General features: G+C 45.8%; 2 protein-coding genes across 5 annotated transcripts in view; one reads left to right on the top strand and one right to left on the bottom strand.

Moving 5' to 3' along the window:
* The window catches only part of LOC144125507 (uncharacterized), a 67,664-nt gene extending 56,525 nt beyond the window's left edge, over positions 1–11,139 (top strand). For 2 of the 4 annotated variants that reach the window (XM_077658964.1, XM_077658966.1), the window contains 5 exons: positions 4,833–4,918; positions 5,023–5,155; positions 6,871–6,969; positions 8,082–8,131; positions 8,223–11,139. In XM_077658964.1, coding sequence (XP_077515090.1) covers positions 4,833–4,918; positions 5,023–5,155; positions 6,871–6,969; positions 8,082–8,131; positions 8,223–8,301 — 447 coding nt within the window. In that variant the 3' untranslated portion in view covers positions 8,302–11,139. Of the gene's footprint in view, positions 1–4,832; positions 4,919–5,022; positions 5,156–6,870; positions 6,970–8,081 lie in introns of all 4 variants that reach the window. The other 2 variants (XM_077658965.1, XM_077658963.1) reach the window with 1 other exon arrangement.
* A 2,939-nt stretch (positions 11,140–14,078) lies between these two features.
* Positions 14,079–19,699, bottom strand: LOC144124279 (lopap-like). The gene is made up of 6 exons (XM_077656917.1): positions 19,568–19,699; positions 17,062–17,195; positions 16,942–16,971; positions 16,403–16,479; positions 15,691–15,798; positions 14,079–14,257 (listed from the first exon to the last, which is right to left on the bottom strand). The coding sequence occupies exons 1-6, from the start codon at positions 19,697–19,699 to the stop codon at positions 14,079–14,081; spliced, it is 660 nt and encodes a 219-aa protein (XP_077513043.1).
* Between the last annotated feature and the right edge of the window lie 219 nt (positions 19,700–19,918).

The following is a 19,918-nucleotide window of genomic DNA, read 5'->3' as shown; positions in this document are numbered from 1 at the left end:
TTTACAGAATCTTGAGCGGCATCAAACAAAGAGGTTAATGTTTGGTCCTTGCGTTGCTCAGTTCGAAAAACTTGAAGATCGGGGAAGGCTTGTGAAAGTGACGACAAGTATTCATCAAAGTTGTCTGCGTCGTCCTCAGTCGTTAGAAGCGGCAAACGGGAAAGACAATCGGCATCTGAGTGTTTACGGCCGCTTTTATGCACAACAGTGAAATTAAATTCTTGTAGGCGCAAAGCCCATCGAGCAAGCCGGCCACAGGGGTCACGAAGACTCACTAACCAGCAAAGCGAGTGGTGGTCGGTCACGACGGTGAAAGCATTCCCGTACAGATAGGAGCGGAAGCGCTGTACAGCGAAAACAACGGCGAGACATTCTTGCTCAGTAACCGTGTAATTTCTTTCGCTCTTACTCAACGAACGGCTGGCATATGCTACCACGTGCTGATCGTGACCATGGCGTTGTATAAGTACAGCGCCGATACCGATACCACTTGCATCAGTGTGCACTTCAATTGGTGCAGATGGGCAGAAGTGGCGTAGGATGGGGCCCGAGGTCAAAAGAAATTTCAGATGCCGGAAAGCTGCGTCACATTCGCTGGTCCAATTGAACGGTGCATCTTTATGCAGCAAACACGTGAGTGGGTAAGCGATGTCCGCAAACCTAGCTATAAAGCGTCGAAAGTACGAGCAGAGCCCTAAAAAACTCTGCAGCTCTTTCACTGATTGAGGCACCGTAAAACTTTTGACAGCTTCAATTTTCCTTGGATCTGGTCGAACACCTTCTTTATCAACTAAATGACCAAGAACAATTGTTTCACGGTTCCCAAAATGACATTTCTTGGAATTGAGGATAAGGCCAGCTCGTTCCATGCAATCAAGCACAATATCCAGACGGCGGTTGTGCTCACTAAACGTTTTGCCAAAAATTACAACGTCGTCCAGATAACATAAAACAATTTGCCACTTGAGGCCACGCAGGATTGTATCCATGAACCGCTCGAATGTTGCAGGTGCATTACATAATCCGAAAGGCATAACGTTGAACTCGTAAAGTCCGTCTGGTGTAATGAATGCCGTTTTTTCCCTATCTGCAGCGTGCACGGGGATTTGCCAGTAGCCGGATCTCAAATCAATAGAAGAAAAGTATGAAGCGGAGTGCAGACAATCAATTGCGTCATCTATACGTGGAAGCGGGTAGACGTCCTTCTTCGTGGCCGTATTTAAGCGACGGTAGTCAACACAGAACCTCCATGTGCCATCTTTTTTCTTAACAAGGATAACTGGAGCCGCCCAAGGACTGGAGGATTCTCGAATTATGCCTCGCTTTAGCATCTCTTGAACTTGGTCATCTATTAACTTACGTTCAGTGGCTGAGACTCGATAGGGCTTCTGGCGTATAGGAGGTGCGGAGCCGGTGTTGATCGTGTGATGAATACGACTGGTAGGCGGTGGTGTTGAATCGTCTTTGGCAAAGTCGAACACGAACACGTGTTTCAGAAGGAGTTCCACTAGAGTGCGACGCTCGGTTGGGGAAAGAGCCTGATTAATCATAGCCTTAACTTGGGTCTCCATATCTCTTTTCACGTGCTGCTCACTGACAGAGTTGGTTAACGCCGCGACGAAACCTGACACACCTTCCTCGAAACGGGCGAGTTTGAGGCCCCGGGGCAACACAGCTGGCTCTTCAGAGTGGTTCACTGTCCACAGCTCGGTACGGCCTCTCACCACGGGAACGACGCAACGAGGCACGACGATACTCTTCTTAGAGCAGGCGAGTGTCGTAGGCTCTACCACAGCTTCAAAAGATTCGCACTGATTGTGAATAGAGGAAACCCGCACGAATGCTGCAGAGAAAGCTGGTACAATAGTATCTTCTTCCACCGCAAATGCTCCAAAATCCGGTGTCGAGTTATCCACAAGAGCTGAAAGTAACGAAGAATTCAAAGCAACTTCTCCCGTACGACAGTCTAAAGTTGCACCACACTCTTGCAGAAAATCAATCCCAAGAATCACATCATGCGTTGACCGTGGTAGCACTGCGAATTCTGTTCTAAACGTTAGACCACCAATAACAACATCCGAAGCACACACACCAAGTGGAACCAAAGGTTCACCACCGACACCACGGAATAACGCTGCACGGTCACCACTAAACATCACTTTCCTACCTAAACGATTCTTAAACCTCAAACTCATAACGGATACGGTAGCACCAGTGTCCACAAGAGCCATTGTTTTCAGACCATCAATAAACACTTCCAGTTTGTTCTTCAACATAAACACGGGCAGAGGTAGATTGGACGTCATCGACTCGCCGGCGGCCTCACCTCCATCGGCCGCGCCTCCTAGTTTCCCGGAGGCGGAGGGGATGCACGACGTCGAGGAGAAGGTGACCGCCGTTGGCGCTGAGGTGGCGGCGTCACACTGCGGTCAGATGCGGGTGATGAACTCCGCAAATTGCTCGGACGGTACGGGTCCCAAGCGGACGTTGGGGGTCTCTGCTGCGCGGTGTGCAGTTGCCCGTAAGTATTCGCCGGGGGTTGGCAGTCTTGAGAAGTTGGGAAACGACGGCGGCAATATCTAGCGATATGCCCTGCAATGCCACACCGGTAGCACAAAGGTTGAGAGCGCCAGCGACCGCCATAAGAGTCCTGGCGAACAAAGTCGCGACGTTGGCTGAAGCCAGGATCTCGCTGCTGACGAACCACGTCTTCTGGGTAGGTGGGCCTCCTTTCTGTCGGCTGGTGGCGATAACGTTGGGCAATGTTCCGATCGTCCATGGGCAAAGTGCCGTTGGGTGGAGCCCACGGAGTCGACAGGGCGGCAACATCTTCCTCCGGTGCAGAACTGTGCCGCAGATATTGTGTGTGGCAGAAGGTATCCCGGGATCTGGACAATTCCTCGCGCACAATCTCTCGAATCATATCAGCCATAGAATTTGGAGGACTGGCTTCAACACTGGCTATAGAGGTGACATTGGCCAATCTTCCGAATTTAGGGGTGATTCGACGCAGCTTAAGAGCTTCAAATGTTCTGCAATGTTCTATAACGTCAGCGGTGGTGCTCAGGCTCTCTTTGCTAATCAGGAAATTGTAAACATCTTCCGCAATTCCTTTTAGAAGGTGGCCGACTTTGTCTTCTTCAAGCATTCTGGAGTTAACTAGCTTGCATAACTTTAAGATGGCTTCGATGTATGCCGTGCAAGTTTCTCCGGGTACTTGCGCGCGGTGAAGCAATGTCTGTTCCGCATGCTTCTTCTTTGCCGATTCATCCCCAAAATTTTTCTTTATCTCGGTCGTAAAGGTAGCCCATGAACTCAGTGTATCCTCATGATTGTCGAGGATACAATCCCCCGTGCGTGCAAAGCACGTAACAATATATTGTAAGATTTCATTATAAGAATCATTATATCCGCAGATCTCCCGTCGGTAGGCTTGTATTGTATTTTTTTTTTTGCTATGAACGTTTTTGCTCTCGTCAAAAGCATTCCCCATTGGTTTCTTGTAGCAGACTTAACTGCTCAATGCCAGCGGTGGAAAAATTTTAAAAGTAAGATGTTGCTACACACCTCAAGAATGGACTATTACCTTCAATATTTCCATAACAGTACCATGCAATTTTCTAATACTTCAAAATTTTTTGTCCACGAGTGTTGGGCATGAAAAGATAACATAAAAACCCCCGAAACAAAGCAGCAAAACTAAAACTGGCCATTATCTCGTAATCAAAGGCATTTAAGGCCTAATGAGGCATTCCAGTCGGCGATCTCGAGCAAGTTTTCGTGTTTCACGATATCGAAGAGTGTGTTTCAACGGACGATTTGGAATCCGATCCTGAATTCTGATTGGCCCGTGACAGATATCTTGCTCCTTGGTGGATTGATATAGCTGCTAGGGAGTGACGATTGGAATATGTCATTAGTTACAGTGGTACAGGTATAGCCTTGCATTAATGAGGCTTGAAGATAGCCAGTCATCGCTTACACTTAGAAATATTGCGAACTATACAGACTAGAGACTGCTGTTATGCTGGCTTGGTATATGATAGCATTATATATGTACATCTATTTACGAAGAGCTTAATACAATTAATCGCAACGCAGAGGTCATCAACATATTTCTCAAGAACCTTTGCTGTAGCTTTGAGCAGGTCTCCAAAAGACATGAGACCTGGTCACAGTAAGATTTTATTTTATGGTAGAAGGTGCTGCAAGTGATTTTTGGTGGTTATAAGCTGAGTACGAGTGGTCACTTAGCGCATTAAAACTTTAAGCTGTAGGATATTAAAGTGTTCAGCTGCTGTCACCAAGGCCATGGTTGAAATTTTGGCCGCTGCAGCTCTGTTTCAGTTGAGACGATATATAAAACGCTGGTTTAGTGAGATTTCGGTATTTGTTAAAGGACCGCATGTAGTCTATGTTTAGGCACCCTCCCCCCACTCCCCGCTCCTCAAACCCCCTTTCCCCAATTTTTTGGCAGTGCTCCTGCTGGCCACGCCCCTTTCAGCACCCCACCAATACAATAAATTACCTTGCGCTCCTCCCGAAAAAAAAAATTATGCCTACGTGCCTGTCTCAGTAGATGCGAAGGCGTCCACTAATGGGGCAACGCATGCCTTCTGGCTTTATCACTGTGGGATGCAAAAAAAAAACATTTTGCGGCATCTTTGCCTTAAGGAGTGAAGTAAAGTTGAACATCTTTCTCAGTTTCGATGTGCACTGTTTCAGCACTCAAATACACTGTTGTGCTCTGGATAATGTTTTTTCTTAGGTTGGGCTGTCGCTTTTTTATGTTTGGCGGCCTGATAGCATGTCGTCGTTACGATTATTTTCAGCTCAATGTGGGCGCACTTTGTCTCGTGCTGTGGAAGATGTCACACGTGCGCCTCGTGGTTGAAAAGTCAACTGCTGAGAAAGTGCAGTGAGTATTGGTGCTTTGATTTTTATTCTTGTTGTTGCCGTTTGTCAAAGCTGTGCGAAAGGCAACGCCTCGCTTACTTCCCTTCCTATTTTTCCTTTCTCTAGGAACTGGGTCAGAGGAACGTTCATCCTACTGCCTATTCTGGGCGTGACGTGGCTCTTTGGCTTCCTCATGCTTGGAAATGAGAATCTGCACACGGTTGGGGCTTATTTATTCACAATCTTCAATTCCCTTCAGGTAAGCAGCCTCGCTTACTTTTGAACCCGTGACTGTGTTTCCAACTGTGAGCAGAAATCAAGAATATGGGGCTCTCGGGAGACTGTAGCAAAAGAGAAAAAACGCGCTGCCCCACTTTTTTAAAGAATACAGTCACCATATCGGCGAGGGTACACGTGGGAAGGCTGCACAGCGAGGGGAATACAGAAGAAGAACGCACACAGTGCCCACAGTGTTCATGTGCATGCCGTAGACGTCACCACCGTTATACCCAGTATCTTGGCAGTACAGCTCGCTGCGTAGAAAGCGATTTTATGAGAAGCACGGTGGCGTACTTTTTAGAGTCAACCCGGATGAGGTCAGCCGGACCGCCTTTCCACTTTTCTGCTCGTTCACTGAAAACGAGCAGTAGACTGTCCAATAACCGCATAACTATATACGCAACACACTCTTAAATAACCAAGCCCGAAATCTCTAGAAGCGGGCGGCGGCGCTGGGAAAGGGAGGAGGCACAGCAGCGGGCGCTACGCTGTGTCTCCCTCCCCCTGTGTTCTCGTTGGGGCTCGAACCATCTGCAACAGTCTGTAGGGTGCGCGCCGTTTCGCCAAGGCCGCGGGGAGAAAAGGACCAGGGCCGTCAGCTGGGACGTGGTCGCGGCCGCTTTCGAGACCGTTCGAGAAATTTCCTTTTCTTTTCGTCCGGCGGGCATAGTGTCCTTACGACCGCTACCTTGAGTACCACGCAGGCAAGATGCAAGAACCCCGTGCTAAAAAGGTGCCTGCTTCCCCGACTTCGTCACGCAATGCGCAGTGTTGTTCTCAGATAAAAATAAGCTAGACCATCCCATCCGGTTCATAAATGACTATCCTTCAACTTGTTTCACTGCTTCACCGCACCACCATGACGCTCCTCCTGTATCTTCCATTTCTTTTGTTCCTGCTACCTCGTTTTCTCGTGCAACCTATTTAAATGTCTTGCTCTTCGTCCACTTTCTCTCACCATGTTCAAAAGAGCCGAAAAATCAGATCAGAGGCTCGAATACCTCTATATTTTTTGTCTTGAAATAAAAATGTACACGATGCGGCCTTCGCAGTCCCAAAAGAACTGTTCCTTTCTATTTTTACTTTCGTCATATGGGTTGCATGTGTGACACTAAGATTCACGGTAAAGAAAATCATGCTCACAAGTATGTTTTCAAGAAAACGTTAGAAAAAAGGCGCAACGCATGGATGCCACATAGAAATACAAAGCCCCAAACGAAGACAACCTGACCCTCCATCGAATCTTGAGTCAGACCTGCTCAACAGAAATTATTGCAAACACTGGTCAGCGAGCAGTCAAGGCCACCAACTTTATTATGGGGGTTCAGACTTATGAAAAACAAAGAGAACAGGTGACCGAGGCAACATAATAGCGAGAAAAAAACGCAGTCTACTCAAGGCCACGGAAAAATCTAACAGAACCAATCACTCTTTACAAAGGTATGCTGCGAAGTTCGTGTCCCCAAAACTACGTGTGGTTGAAAATTTTGTCATCCAAAGCTCCAGAGCATTAAGTCATTAGGAAATTTTTCTGTCCGGTCGCCACCAGGCCTTTTATTGCAGTTTCATGATTCACAACTAGACACAACCCGCGGATAGAACAATGTAGTTTGCTGTACTAAGCCAACATTGTTGAGTGTTGCTTGATACACTGTGATCAAACGTTCACATTGGAATCCTTTTTTTTTTTTACAGGGGTTAGGGATATTTATTTGTCACGTGTTCATGAGCAAGAAAACGAGAGAAGCGATATTCAGAAGCGTCGTTTCTACGGGAAGCTTCGTGAAAGGCTCGGTAAGGAATGGTGGTATTTTTTTGAGAACGCACTTCTTTCACGTGCTTATTTGTGATGACGTATTAGAAAAAAGGGTTCGATGACTGAGTGCAGCGTGTCTAAACGCGCAGAGTCGAGCGTTCACGAAGTGGCTGTCTACCGGAAAACAACTGAATGCGTCAGCCAGGAATATTTTTAAAGTGAACAAGCGGCACATCACAATTGCATTTGAGTTCAGCAGTTCATCAGTTTACCTCGTTCCGTCACACTTTGTAGAACTCCGTCTGTTGCACTAACTTCTAAGCAGTGATTGTTGCAAGAAAAATGGACTCATAGAAATTTAGATCGAATAGCCTCCGGCATTTCATACCATCTCTGAAAGGACGCTAAGATACAAAAAAAAATCGGGAGAACCTGTCCAGTTTGCTGCTTTTACCAAACCACAGCGATTCTTATGAAGAAGAATATGTTTCAATAACTACTTCAGCACAGTAATCAATACGCCTGTTTAAACCCGAAGATGCTGTTGTCCCCTCCGATCAGACCCATGACTGTACCGTTTCGGACTACACGGGAAGGTCAGGTCGTTTGGTGCACCATACTTGACAAGGTCAAGAAAAACTTGTGTTGACTGGATGAACCATGTTTTATCAAATGCTTCTTGCTTACATTTAATCATTTTCTTGATGTCATACATACGCCTAACCCAAGTACTTCCGTGATCGGTTCGACTGTTTATGCATCGTAATATTTTAGATTCACAAAATTTCTCATCTTCGAGTGCATAATGAAGGTACGTTGGTGCCTCCTTGGGACCTAAACAAGCTAACCAGCTAGGTCATTGCCTAATTCACCTTGCTTTTACTTAGAGGGGATCATCCATAAGCTCAGTCATTGTGGTCCACGAAACAATTGGCGCGAGTGATCTTAACATTTGTGATGTGTTCACGAAATGTATTCAGTCTCTACGTACGAAAATGCACTCTTTCTCTACGCACGCAGCGGACATCTGGGAACACAAACACGTAAGACAAGGTTTCGCTTTCCGGGTGTGGTGGATGTGCATGCGCGGCGATTTTCTTGCTCCAGTCTCATGCATACTGACTGTGGCCTGACCCGCGCCCACCCGCAGATGTCGTCACGTCCATCAGGCTCCGGATCCTCGTCCACCAAGACCACCTGGTACCCAATCTCCTTATCATCGAACTCTACCTCCCACTCCTCGCCCTCCTCGAGGGACATCCCCTCAACCGATGCCAAACAACCCTCGCAGTCGTTCGACCCTGAAGGCACGTCGTGCACGAGCCTCCACTGGTGGCCCGGAACCCGCTTCAGGTACAACCTGCGGCTGAACGAGAGCGGGGGCTCCAGGCCGCCGAGAAGCGGAGCTCTCCTGGCCGGCTCGGACTCGGAAGACCAAGCGGCCCTCCCCAAGTTCCGCAGGATCAGAAGCATCGTCGTGTGACGGACGCCGCTAGGCGCCCGTATACGCGCTGGGAGAGCCGTCCCTGCCTTGTCCACGTTGTGGCTGCGCTGTCGTACTGTGTGTTTCATAATATCGCTGGACTTCCACTGATGTCTCTTGCGGACCTTGCACGGCAGATTTCCTTGACACGCGCCGAAGCCAGACACCTGCCGTATCTTTGAGCTTGGCGGTGACCACGGTTTTTCGGCAGAGCGGCTGTTCGTTGCTCTGCCAGGAACATTAAGGGACCGTGTGCCAAAGTTTGGATTATATGCCGTAATGCAAAATTTTATGTGCTAGTATACTCAAGATCACGTAAAACCTTTTTGCTTATTGTTGTCACGCGCAAAAACGCGTCATTTAACCGCACATGCTTGCGAAATTCGTCATTTCATTCTGGTCTCGAGCTGCGCGTTTGGAACCATTCTTGAGCCTATCTTGTGTAAGAATTGTGCACAAATGCAACATGATCTGAGACGCGCACAAGATTTCTCGGGTGCCAGATCGCGATCAATGTCGCTTTATGTTCAGTCACCCCCACCTGCATAACCATTAACATATTATCGCATTACTTATCGCTCTTGCCATTGTCTCGTACTATTGGCTGACTGAGTGCACCGATTTTTACCGCTTGGACTAAGCAGGGATTAGCAAATCAACAATTTGACTAACTTAAAAGAAAAGAATTCAGATGCGGTAATTTGTAAGGAATAATTCCAGGTTCGTTTTGTTTGGCCTCTATAAGGATAATGGGACCTACTTTCTTGTGGCTGCAAAAGCTTAAACCAAACGTTGAGACAGCGGGAGAGATTCTCTCAAGTGCACCTTCTTTTTATTCCACCCAAATGTCATATCCAAGCGAAGTTAGCTTCATGCTATCCTTCGCATATGACAGAACATTTTGTGTGCTGGTTTCCTGTAACCCGCATCATTAAATCCGCTATGCACGCAGTGATTAGCGAAAACATAATTTATGCAAGAATACAGTAGAGACCCGGCATGAACGCCACACCTGCCTACAAAGCAGCACATGATGCAACAGGCAGCTCGTGCTGAGCGGTACATGAGCAGAAAGGTCAGCTATGCGCCACTTTAGCTCTAGATTCCTGGTGTTCATTCGACGCCCAAAACACTGCTGTTTCCTGTGTTGTCATTGCTATACTAATGCTTTGGCATATCAGTGTGTACGAACGTAGTTCGACCTTCAGAATTCAAACGTTTGATTGTGCATAATAGCTCCTCAGGTGGTGACCAAAACGTCGTCCCTGTCATCGCTATAATTGTTCGATACGAGCTCCTTTTGCAGCATTCATTCGTTCCTTGTAATTCACTATGATGGATGGTAGAACGCGATCATGTAGCTAATGAGGCTTCGACGGGTCCAATGACGAAACCTAATGGAGGCTAAATTATTTGGCACCTCTGGGTGGGGATTAGTATCGCTTGCATAATTGCGTTTTATTTTCTAGGGGCAATTTTTTCACTCATAACATCGCCTTTTTTGCGTTCAGGTATGACATAAAGACCGCATTATGATCATTTTCAGGAGTAACAAGGCAAGAAAATATTAATTGCTATTTAAATGTGGTTAATCTGCGTTCATGTGCCTCAGCAGACGTTACGGTTTGGGTGGTGGTGGTGATGGGGTGGCTTTTTCTCGGAAAATCTGTCGCGAGTCTGGTGTTGAGGTCTGTCTGGCTATGGTGACTTCAGTGGTAAGCGAAAAGTGGAAATAGATAAGAACAAGCACATACCGACACCGTATACATGCGACCCACAACGTGGCGAACCAAATCAGCCGTGTCTAACAATGTTAAACGGGAGCGCGGCTAATGCAGGCGTGGACGGTGACCCTTCCCAAGACGCACATTCAGGGTATGAGACGGGGTTCAAAGCGTCGTTTCCCTTTGTTATGTTCCTACAATACATTGCATACATGCGAGCCTAGATCAAATGAAATCCAATTATTGTTCTTTCAATGATGTCATGCTTGTCCAGCGAGTCCTGCTTCGGAGTTCTCACACGAGTTATGTATTCTGTCTTCATTTTTCTTCTTACGTAGCATGTGTGGAGGTTACGAGAGCAACCACTTTCAATTCATATTAAATTAAGACTTCCAAAGAGACCAGTGAATGCGTATAGGCTGGGCAAATCATTTTTTATATCAGTGAGTGTGATGCTGTGAATACTTATAATAGCATTCTGTAGAGTGCTCATGAATGCACACTTCAGTGGAACTTTGTTGTGCACCTACGCCATGCAAAACGTGTGCCGACTTCTTAGGAAGAATAGTTATTTCGAAAGAAACTAAAAGCATACACTCAACAGCCTTGTTAGTTCCTCAAGACCCTCCAAGGCTCACGGCGTCTGTTCACCTTCGATGCAACACTAGTCAGGGCTCGACATTTCGCTTTGTTTAAGTTAAAGTGTGTTCTTTATTACTTTTTTTTTTGTCAGAGTTGATCAGTGGATTGAAGTGAAAATATTGTAAACGCCAGTTTTACGACTGACAATTCCATGATGTTAGAAGTGTTGGAAGCATCTTGCGAGGCCTCGTTTCTAGGTATGGTGTGCTAGTCAATTTGTGCTTTTATTTTAGCCCATGCACGTGATGAGTTTGTATGGCACGGGCCTCAACTCAAATGTAATTGTGATGTGTCGCGCATAAGTTCTCATCTGTTTGTAAGTGCGCATCACTAAATAAAGTTCATGTATTTCCTCCAGAGGTATTGAGTTGTGTGTTCTTCTTTTTGTCTTTGGCGCTTTCTGCTGTTTTCTGCCCCCTGCTTGGCTGAGATGCAAGTGTAACAATGACAATATACAGTCGGCTGTTGAAAAACATGTGTATCATTCGTGACTTACCAGAAGTATGTCTGTCAACTATTATTATGCGATAGCATTTGGCAGACTACATTTTCTTCGTTAAACGGCAATTAAGAAAAACTTCCTCGAAGTTTGTTTTTAGCAGAAATCGATTCTATAAGGCTTAGTGGTAATTGTGATTCATGTCCAGCTGCAAAATATGCATTAATTGCGAACAAAATTGGATTTCAATTTTCCTGCAATTTGATTCGAACTAATGACGTCAGGACCGAAAATGACCTCTGTGATCGCAGTTCGGAAGTGAATGGTAGGACAGTCTAGCCTCAAGGATCCGTGCGAAAAGAACTGTAATGACGCTTCTTGCTTGCGAAAACGGCCCGTCGTGGAGACACCCGAGGCTCTATTTTGTAATGATCCATTTAGTTTTTATATCCTTTGGCCATGACGTCAGTCATTACGAAAGCAATTAGATGGTGAAATAAGCAGCCAGTCAAAGACGCCGTCGGTATGGCCATTCAGTTTCTCTGGGGAGACTGCATTAGCGCCAATATAGCTCGCCAGACGTGTCAGACGCGTCATACTGCTTTTTCAGTAGTGGGCGTCTGTGTCTAAGTCTGCGTTGGCTCAGGTCCGCCATTGCGACATGGGCGCAATACGCGTTTAGTAGCGTATTGCAAATGGCAATCAGATTTTTATTCTTACTAATCGAAGAAATTACTTGAGGTTTGTAAAATGTTTTCAAACTTTGAAGAATACACTTTTCAAGCGCTCAAAAACAGTTGAGTTGAGTTGAGTTGAGTTGAGTGGTTGTAAGCTACCGGTGGGATTAGCCTTGCAGTTGCTGCCGGCGATTGCTCCACCGTAGCGACACTTAAATAGAAATCACAGAAACACTGTCCGCAAAAACCCAAATAGACACTCCTGAGGTCACCATGTGGAGGCCAAATCCGTGTCCTGCAGGAAAAGTAGAAGAAGGCGAGAAGCATTCCTTCTACACGACTAGCTCCCGAGCGGGAAAACAATTTCCTGAAGAGAACTGTGGGGAACTCCTGCCTTCTTGCGGGATCCGAATAACACAGCCCGTTCCGCGTTGTACAATGGTTAAACTGAAATGTGCAGCGTCGGATGAGAGCAATCATAAATCGCACCATTTTTCCGCGTATAAACTAATTAAGGACTTTTTTGTTTCTTTGCTCTTAATAAGCAGCGAAACTCGAGAATATAAAATGACTGCGGCCTAATTGCACGCGCTGATGTCAGTGACTGTGGCAGTGCGAACTCGGGCGCACTAGATTCGTGACTCTTAGGGCGCACCATGCCGGGCACAGGGCGTTCAAAACAAGCGCGGCTGCCTCTAACACTTCTGCTCTCGAACGCTTGTGTCATGATGGTGACGAAAGTACTTTCGCAGCAAACTTACAGCTATGAAAATTACCGCACTCCATGGCTCTTTTGAAGCACTACAACTTTGCAGTCTAAACTTTTTTGCATATCTCGAAATGTGAAAATAAAAACGTAACAAATTCAGCACAGTACATCTGGTTGCCCAACCACAATTAAAGCACACTGACTGAAATTTTCATAAAATATAAGCTGATCATTATTTTTTTTCTTTTGAAGCCCTTAAGCCGCTACATATTACGCCCTTATGCTTACGTGCACATCAATACTTCGGCACACGAATCAGTTTCACGGGTCGTATAAAGATGCTGGCTCTGTCATTGTAATTATCGCAGTCAACGACCTTTTCTACGGTACGCAACTTCCCCAGATGATGTTGATAAGGACTCTGTGCTGTGGGGTATCAGGGCGAAGACGATGGCGGTTGACCTGCACTTTTCTCCTGCACCGTTGAGCATGTGCTGAAGTTGAATCCCCAGATCATGATTTCATTTTCTGCTGGCCACTCGCTTTTCAAAGAACTTATTTCTAGATTTCCGTCGGCTCTATTAGATCTTACTCTTTCTGTTCCTATCCTTCTCTCCTTTAGTGTGAACATCCGGAGGCATGGCCTGTAATCAGTGTGCCAGTATATATTGTTTATTTAAGGTGCCCTCGGGACCAAAGGCATTAAAAGGAAGAGTGGGTTACGTTCAATAAAACAATGAACAGACTGCAGGGAACGTTGTTGAAAGGAAAATTCAACTTCCTACTGAATGAACAAAGTTAGCTAGTGCATCCCGGAAACTTTTGTTATCTTCAATGGCTAAGATAATGGGGGAAGGCTTTATGTCCTCGTTCAAGATTATATACAAACCTTCCCAGACTATTTACCTATCTCGACTGTTATTGTTTCATTTACTTGCATGTGGAAATTCTATAATTTGACTGTGCAGCAAACCCTGGGCAATTCGCTGTCTTGGATATGCGCCGGTCATGACGAACAATATCCAAGAGCGAGTCGGGTTCGGAGCACGCTGATGCAGCTTCTCTCTTTAAGAAGCTTTCACAGCCTACCCACAAAGTTTTCCAAGCCGCGTTGTATGTTACATAAAGCCTGCCTGTTAGCACCGAACTCGAATTTCAGAAAAACTGTCAGGTTGAGTTGCAGGTTATAGTTCACACTCCATATTCGGCGCTATTTCCTGTACCGGTTTAATCCGCGGCTCAGTGTCGCGTATTATATCCAACTACGCGCAATTTATTTTTATAGAGTAATATTGTATTATTTCATAAATTTAACGCATGAAATTATTTTTCTTAATTAGCACATAAAACTCATTATTCCCAAGTCGCCTCACCGTACTGTTTGTTAAGAGACAATCAACGCATCGTCCAGTAAGCTGTCAAGTGAAATAAGCGCTAACAAAATGGATCTTTCAGTTACACACGTGCCGTTCTTTATTCGCCTTTCGAATCTTTAGGCGCAGCGTCTTTTTGAACAGGGTGACCCTTGCACGTTTTTTGTTCTGTCGGCATCAGGAAATAGGAACTGTAGGTCAGCTTCTTCAGGTGATCCATGATCAAGTTCTGCATGGTTGTATTTAGCGCCGGCGTCCTCGACAGAACCCATATATTTTCTGCAAAAGAGAGCAACAAACAAAGGGTTAAAGGCAGTCGTCATGCAATCTGTCGTTGCAGAAATTTTACTCCAAAGGATCGTATCATTCTCGATATTTGCCATTTGTTGCGTATGTGCAGAATAGGCGAATAGTCGTACGTTCATTACTGTTAGACTATTGCACCAGAGGACGATGAAAATCGTGCACGAAATCTGGCTATCCCCCGTCAAACCAACAATTCAAGGAATAACTGCCACATCTCACTATTTTAATAAGTAGCTTTATGTGGGCGGCTTGTCTCGAGGCTTAGCCAGTATAAACGCATAATAATGGATTTAAAAAGCAATGAAATACGGTGTAGGTTCTTCGCGGATGACTGTAAGCAACAGTCAATCAGTTTTATTCATTACTTTTCATTACCGACATTTCAGTGAGCAAAGTAACGCTGTAGGCAACCCCTCAAGGTCTACAAAACATGAAGGCGACACGCGTTAGGCTCAGTTTTGTCTATATTTTGTAAGGAAGGACATTGAGCAGGGCCACATTTAAGAGGGGGCCAGCCCTTCCAACATTCCTCAGCGAGAAACTGTGCATTAAAAACCTAGTGAGCCTCTTTTTTCTTCGGAAAAAGTTTTTAAAAATGCATGGCACACGAAGGACTGGCCACGCAAACGCCCGCAAACTGTACTAAATAAATGAACCATATGACATACAAGTCGTGTTAATTTCCACGCAGCTAGAGCGACTACATCATAGTGAAGAGTTACAAGCAGGCGAATTAGCCATTTTCTCTCCCAAAAACAATTTTCTGTTACAAATTTTGTTACATGCATGAGGCTATACAGATCTCTACCTTAGGCATGCAAATGCCATTGAGTGGTGAGCTTCATTCTAACTTTTCTCCTCTCAACTGTTGTTTCATTTGCCGGGCACCGGATTGATGGAACGAATATTATGCAGCAGTGTGTTCTAATATCTCAAACTTTGCATACTTTCGAGTCCTAAGCTCCACGGAAGCTGAACTCAGTGCTACCTACATGTCATGAGAAGAGTGAAAGTATGGTACAATCCATTTCCTTTAAAAAATTCGGAGAAAAAGAAATGTATAGAGCTTTCATTAGAACACAAAAGAAGTGAGTTAGCATTTATTTGGTCAGAATAGCAAGTTGTGCACTAAAGAAAGCTGTTTGGTCTATGAGATCTCTTGATCATTACTTAACCCAAATAACATAACTGACAGTTTATCCGAATTTCCCCACTGCGATCGGCCAACGCGCTTCTCCGCGGAGCTTCACTACTGCTTAACAGGGTGCCTGTTAACCACCCTGTCACTGCCATTGGTGGCGCTAGGGTGCTCGCTGTACGAAGTAGATCACGTGAATACTAGGGCGCGCTTTTCCAACATAAACAGCACTGCTCAGTGTTAGTGAGCATAATGAAATGCAGGGTACCTCTCCGGACAATACCGCTGATGATATTGTTCTCGCATGCCCAGAGCACGGCGTATGTGTCGTAGTCTGAGTCAAGAACCATCATTGGAGAAGAGTACTGGAACGATGCTGCACAAGGAAGACATTTCATACCATGAGCATCTAACCACACTAATGCGGAATGCTCATTGCCGTAGTGTTTCGATTATAGCTAGAAACATTTAGAACACACAAAGATTTTAAAGAGGACCAATCGAGCGACGCTTAAATTTTCCAAAAAATTTGTCACCAAACGTGGCTCTTCCCTCCGCAACCGGATTTAGTGTTAGATTCTGTTTCTTTATGAAAATGTTAGGGCTCTCACTATTACGTGAATACGTGGGCACGCTTGCCCAACATAAACAGCACTGCTCAGTTTTATTGAGCATAATGCAATGCAGCGTACCTCTCCGGACAATGCCGCTGATGATTATGCTCAATAAAACTGAGCAGTGCTGTTTATGTTGGGCAAGCGTGCCCACCTATTCACGTAATAGTGAGAGCCCTAAAATTTTTCATAAAGAGACAGAATCTAACACTAAATCCGGTTGTGGAGGGAAGAGCCACGTTTGGTGACAAACTCTGGAACGTGCAGTAATTCTTCTAGCTTGTCAATCACAACGTGCACGTAGAAAAGACGAAACGATTGTAGTCTCAGTTGACGAAGCAACTTCTATAAAGCAAGAGTACGTACCGCCTTTCAACCTGATCCCATATGGGCTGTTGGCGTCCCTTGTAAGGATCTCTCCATCAATGGAAAGGCCGTCCGCCCTAAACACCACAGAACAGGTTAACTGAATATTGAAAAAAGCTCATGCATGAAAAAAAATGGTTTGCAAAAATTGCTGTAGATATTTAAATTCACATGTTTGCCATACGGTGGATTCTTACATGACCTAACGTCTCCTCGATAAATTTTGGAAAAAAGTCCAAATTAAACAGGAAAAAAGATCCCACACATATATGAACTAAGGCAATACACCAAATGTGTCCTGTTTTATCGATATTGTTAGTTCTCCCGTTTTCACTTGACAAAGCCAAAAGTTCTGCTATGCTTTCTCTACCCCCGGGCAAACCGGTCCATTTCGACGTGCCCATCACACACGATTTTGAGAAGAGATGATGCGATGCCGTTATTCGTTACTTTTAAGGTGCATCTAGTTTGATTAAGATTGCGCGTAACGTTCAAAAGAAGTATGAACTCAGCAAACTTTTCTCGCCTGCACATCTTACCTGTCACCACTTGTAAACACTGCGGCTACCCTGTTAAAAGAAAGAGGCATCGTAAATGTAAGATACGTCATCCAGCAATATACTACGCGTAAATAGTGCTTTAAAGGAAGTACAACTTACGGCGACCTTTCTCCAAGAACCTTGAGCCCCACACTGTTTTCTTCGCCTTTGTCTAAACAGTGGAACCTAACGCATTTCACCATGTATTCAATAATAAAAGGTGTTCGTAGGATCTCGTACCACGTCCCCATAAACTGCAATAAGAAAACACGTAGAGAATAATAATCAGTCAAAGAAGCACACTGGTATCGGTTTTAACTTTGTTGCGAACCAGTCCTTCCGCAGAAATCAGAATGCTTCATTATTATTTTTAATCGGGTCAGAATTACACGAGAAGGTAAGCAAGTAAGAGCAAACGTCAGAGTTTACGGACATAGTAAGTGAGCGCTATAGAGCCCCGGAAACGAATTCTAAGCAGAATTCTTGCAGCATGTACTGTTATTCATTCTATATGCTTTTTATAGTCTCGGATATGAAATGTAATCGCACACAGGAGAGCAAAATCTTCTCCCAAAAAATAGGAAAGCTGGTGTGAATAACGTCCAAGAAGAACTTGACTGCGCCCGCCGCGGTGGCTCAGTAGTTACGGCGCTCGGCTGCTCACCCCAAAGACGCGGGTTCGATCCCGGCCGCGGCGGCAGAATTTCTATGGAGGCGAAATTCTAGAGGCCCGTATACTATGCGATGTCAGTGCACGTTAAAGAGCCCCAGGTGGTCGAAATTTCCGGAGCTCTTCACTACGGCGTCCCTCGTAGCCTGAGTCGTTTTGGGACGTTAAACCCCCACTAAACCACTAAACCAGAAGTTGACTGCGTGGATGGATTAATAAAGGGTTTGCAAAGGGTGCGCACTTACCTCCGAACAGTTTTTCTGATACCGAACAAATCCAGCGAACTTCATAGGTTTTATGAATAATTCGCAATGTAGTTGTAATTCTTGTAGCTTTAGCCACTTATTTTAGCACTTTGCAATCGCATGGTATCCCCAGCCGCCACAGCGGCTCAGTGGTTATGGCGCTCGGCTGGTGACCCGAAAGACGCGGGTGCGATCCCGGCCGCGGTGGTCGAATTTCGATGGGGGCGAAATTCCAGAGGCCCGTGTACTGTGCGGTGTCAGTGCACGTTAAACAACCCCAGGTGGTCGAAATTGCCGGAGTCCTCCACTGCGGTGTCTCTTATAGCCTGAGTCGCTTCGGGACGTTAAACCCGCATGAACTATAAACCAAGCATGGTATCCCTAATCAAAACTTGTGCCTCTTTTATCCACTGCCTATACTGAACGCATAATCTCCTTTAAGATGAATTCACGGGAATCATGCCAATTTGATTGGTATATATCAAGAATCCAGCGTGACGGAATTATCTTGCTTAACCTGCTGCGTGTGTTTCAGACACGCCTTATACGAGGAGGACGCGAAAATGGCCCTTAGGCACAGATTACAGAAGCAGTGAATTCAATTTTTTTTTTGTTATACCTACTGGGACGACGAGTTCTTGCGGTGTGCTGTAAAGACAGCCTCAGCTGCGGGAGACTGCCGTACAAGGACTCAACTTCCTAGCAAATTAATGTACAAGCGACTTCCTGGCTACCGAGTTTTGATGTAGCGTTCATCAAGCTATGGTTTTTGTATGGGCGTTCGTCGGACATGACACTCAGTGAGAGAACATTTTGCACCATGTCTGAGTATTAATCACACATGCAACCACAAGCGGACAATTTATTCGTAGTGCTTCAGCCCGTTGCTTATTTGGCTGCTTTGCATGACGCTGCCGCTGATCCACGGCACGCTCACTATAAAATTTAAGTTGCTTTTCCAGCAAGAGAACACGTTACGCCGGTGTCACCCTCCGTACTTATTTCCTTCAATAGGTGCACTGCGTTTTATATCATCCTGTTATATATCATCCTTTTATATCATCCTTGAGGGCGAGTCTGGATACAGGACTTGATGTGTAGTTCTTTCTCACCGACGCCTCTCTACACTGCATAGCTCTGCACAGGATCTCGAAACTAAGCGAACTCGTAATTGAATTTCAGCGCTACGCATCACTCAGAAAAGTGCTCTACGAAATTTGAAACCTTAATTTGCAGCATCGCCTGATGACGGGACCACCATTTCAGTGATGGCGCCCTCACGGTTATCGAAATCAATGCCAGATTGTCATGACACTTCACAGGTCCATGCCTTCGAAGGTTCAGCGTAAATTCTTTGTACTTCCTTTCATCCTTTGTCTTCTCCTCGAGAATTCGTTTGCCTCTATTATTAAAGATGTAGCTGTTAGGCTCGCTACTGCGCTGAGTTGCGCTGTGGTTAACCGCCATTGAATCGCTGACAGTGTTAACAGGAAACCAAGAGCGAAGCGTTTTGGTCTAAGTGACCCCCAAAGTGTCAGCGTACCGTTAGACATATTCGAAATCTCTATTTCACCCCGTTCCTCTTAACCGAGGCCCTCTTATCGGGAGCTCATTGCTTAAAACAGTGAAGCAAACCTGCCATGTATAGCTTAACTTTGGCCGACTGTGAATAAATGCAGAGGTTGCAAGCGAAAGACAAACTGGGCCTCACCCTATGAAGATTAAATTCGTCCTTCTCCTTAAGCGTCGGGCAGGTTCCCGGCATCACCATGGCGAAGACGGCGGTCGCTTCCAGGAGCGTCACCAGCCAGAGTACAACGCAGCCACGTGGAGGTCGCCCCATGGTGAACAACGAGCAGAAGCGCGCACGCCCGCGCGCACGCATTCTTCACCGAGCACTCTACGAGACTGGCACCGAGGCGCAGCCACGGACTACCCTCGGAGGGAAAAAACACGCATGCGAGCGCCTAACACAAGGCGCCAGTCGTCGTCGAGGGCTCAACCGTTGCGGATCAACTCTCGCATCCGCTCGCGGGCGTGCTGCTCCGCTGGAGGCGGTTAT

Source organism: Amblyomma americanum, chromosome 3, assembly GCF_052857255.1.
Source record: "Amblyomma americanum isolate KBUSLIRL-KWMA chromosome 3, ASM5285725v1, whole genome shotgun sequence".
Lineage (NCBI taxonomy): Eukaryota > Metazoa > Arthropoda > Arachnida > Ixodida > Ixodidae > Amblyomma > Amblyomma americanum.
Note: the sequence above shows the minus strand (reverse complement) of the source record. Positions and strands in the feature narration are given on the sequence as shown.

What these genes read in the sequence shown, in the direction of transcription:
- LOC144124279 (XM_077656917.1), bottom strand. Translation starts at nt 19,699, where the DNA reads ATGGGGCGACCTCCACGTGGCTGCGTTGTACTCTGGCTGGTGACGCTC. An exon ending in GTGTTTACAAGTGGTGACAG is followed by an intron (nt 16,480 to 16,941) that starts GTAAGATGTGCA and finishes TGTGGTGTTTAG; the next exon opens with GGCGGACGGCCTTTCCATTG. An exon ending in CAGCGGTATTGTCCGGAGAG is followed by an intron (nt 14,258 to 15,690) that starts GTACCCTGCATT and finishes TCTCTTTTGCAG; the next exon opens with AAAATATATGGGTTCTGTCG.